The sequence below is a fragment of the Berghia stephanieae genome, chromosome 11 (genome assembly GCF_034508935.2).
Source record: "Berghia stephanieae isolate SIO BIC M18660-M18661 chromosome 11, UCSD_Bste_1.3, whole genome shotgun sequence".
Taxonomy (NCBI): domain Eukaryota; kingdom Metazoa; phylum Mollusca; class Gastropoda; order Nudibranchia; family Aeolidiidae; genus Berghia; species Berghia stephanieae.
Window position 1 is genome coordinate 20,658,593 of NC_088370.1, and position 278 is coordinate 20,658,870.

Genomic DNA, 278 nt, shown 5'->3' on the forward strand with positions numbered 1-278 from the left:
ATAATAATAATAATAATAATAATAATAATAATAATAAAATAATAATAATAATAATAATAATAATAATAATAATAATAATAATAATAATAATAATAATAATAATAATAATAATAATAATAATAACAATGGAGAGGGAAAGAACAAATGTTGGAAGGACGTGGGAAGCCGCCCTCCCTTGACCAGACAAACCAACGAACAACGCCTGCCTACCTGTTCTAACTTGAGCGGACTTCTCGGGGAGGCTCCGTGCTGTGGCTCCCCGGGCCGAACGCCCGCCG

The 278-nt window shown here is 33.8% G+C and overlaps 1 protein-coding gene across 1 annotated transcript in view; it reads right to left on the reverse strand.

Annotated features, from left to right (window-relative positions):
* Window positions 1-210: 210 nt before the first annotated feature.
* LOC144957024 (uncharacterized) overlaps window positions 211-278 on the reverse strand; it is a gene marked incomplete at its 3' end in the record, with an annotated part of 28,602 nt that continues 28,534 nt past the window's right edge. Inside the window, 1 exon segment of the mRNA XM_078887954.1 lies at window positions 211-278. This exon segment is cut by the window's right edge and continues 181 nt beyond it. Coding sequence (XP_078744080.1) covers window positions 211-278 — 68 coding nt within the window.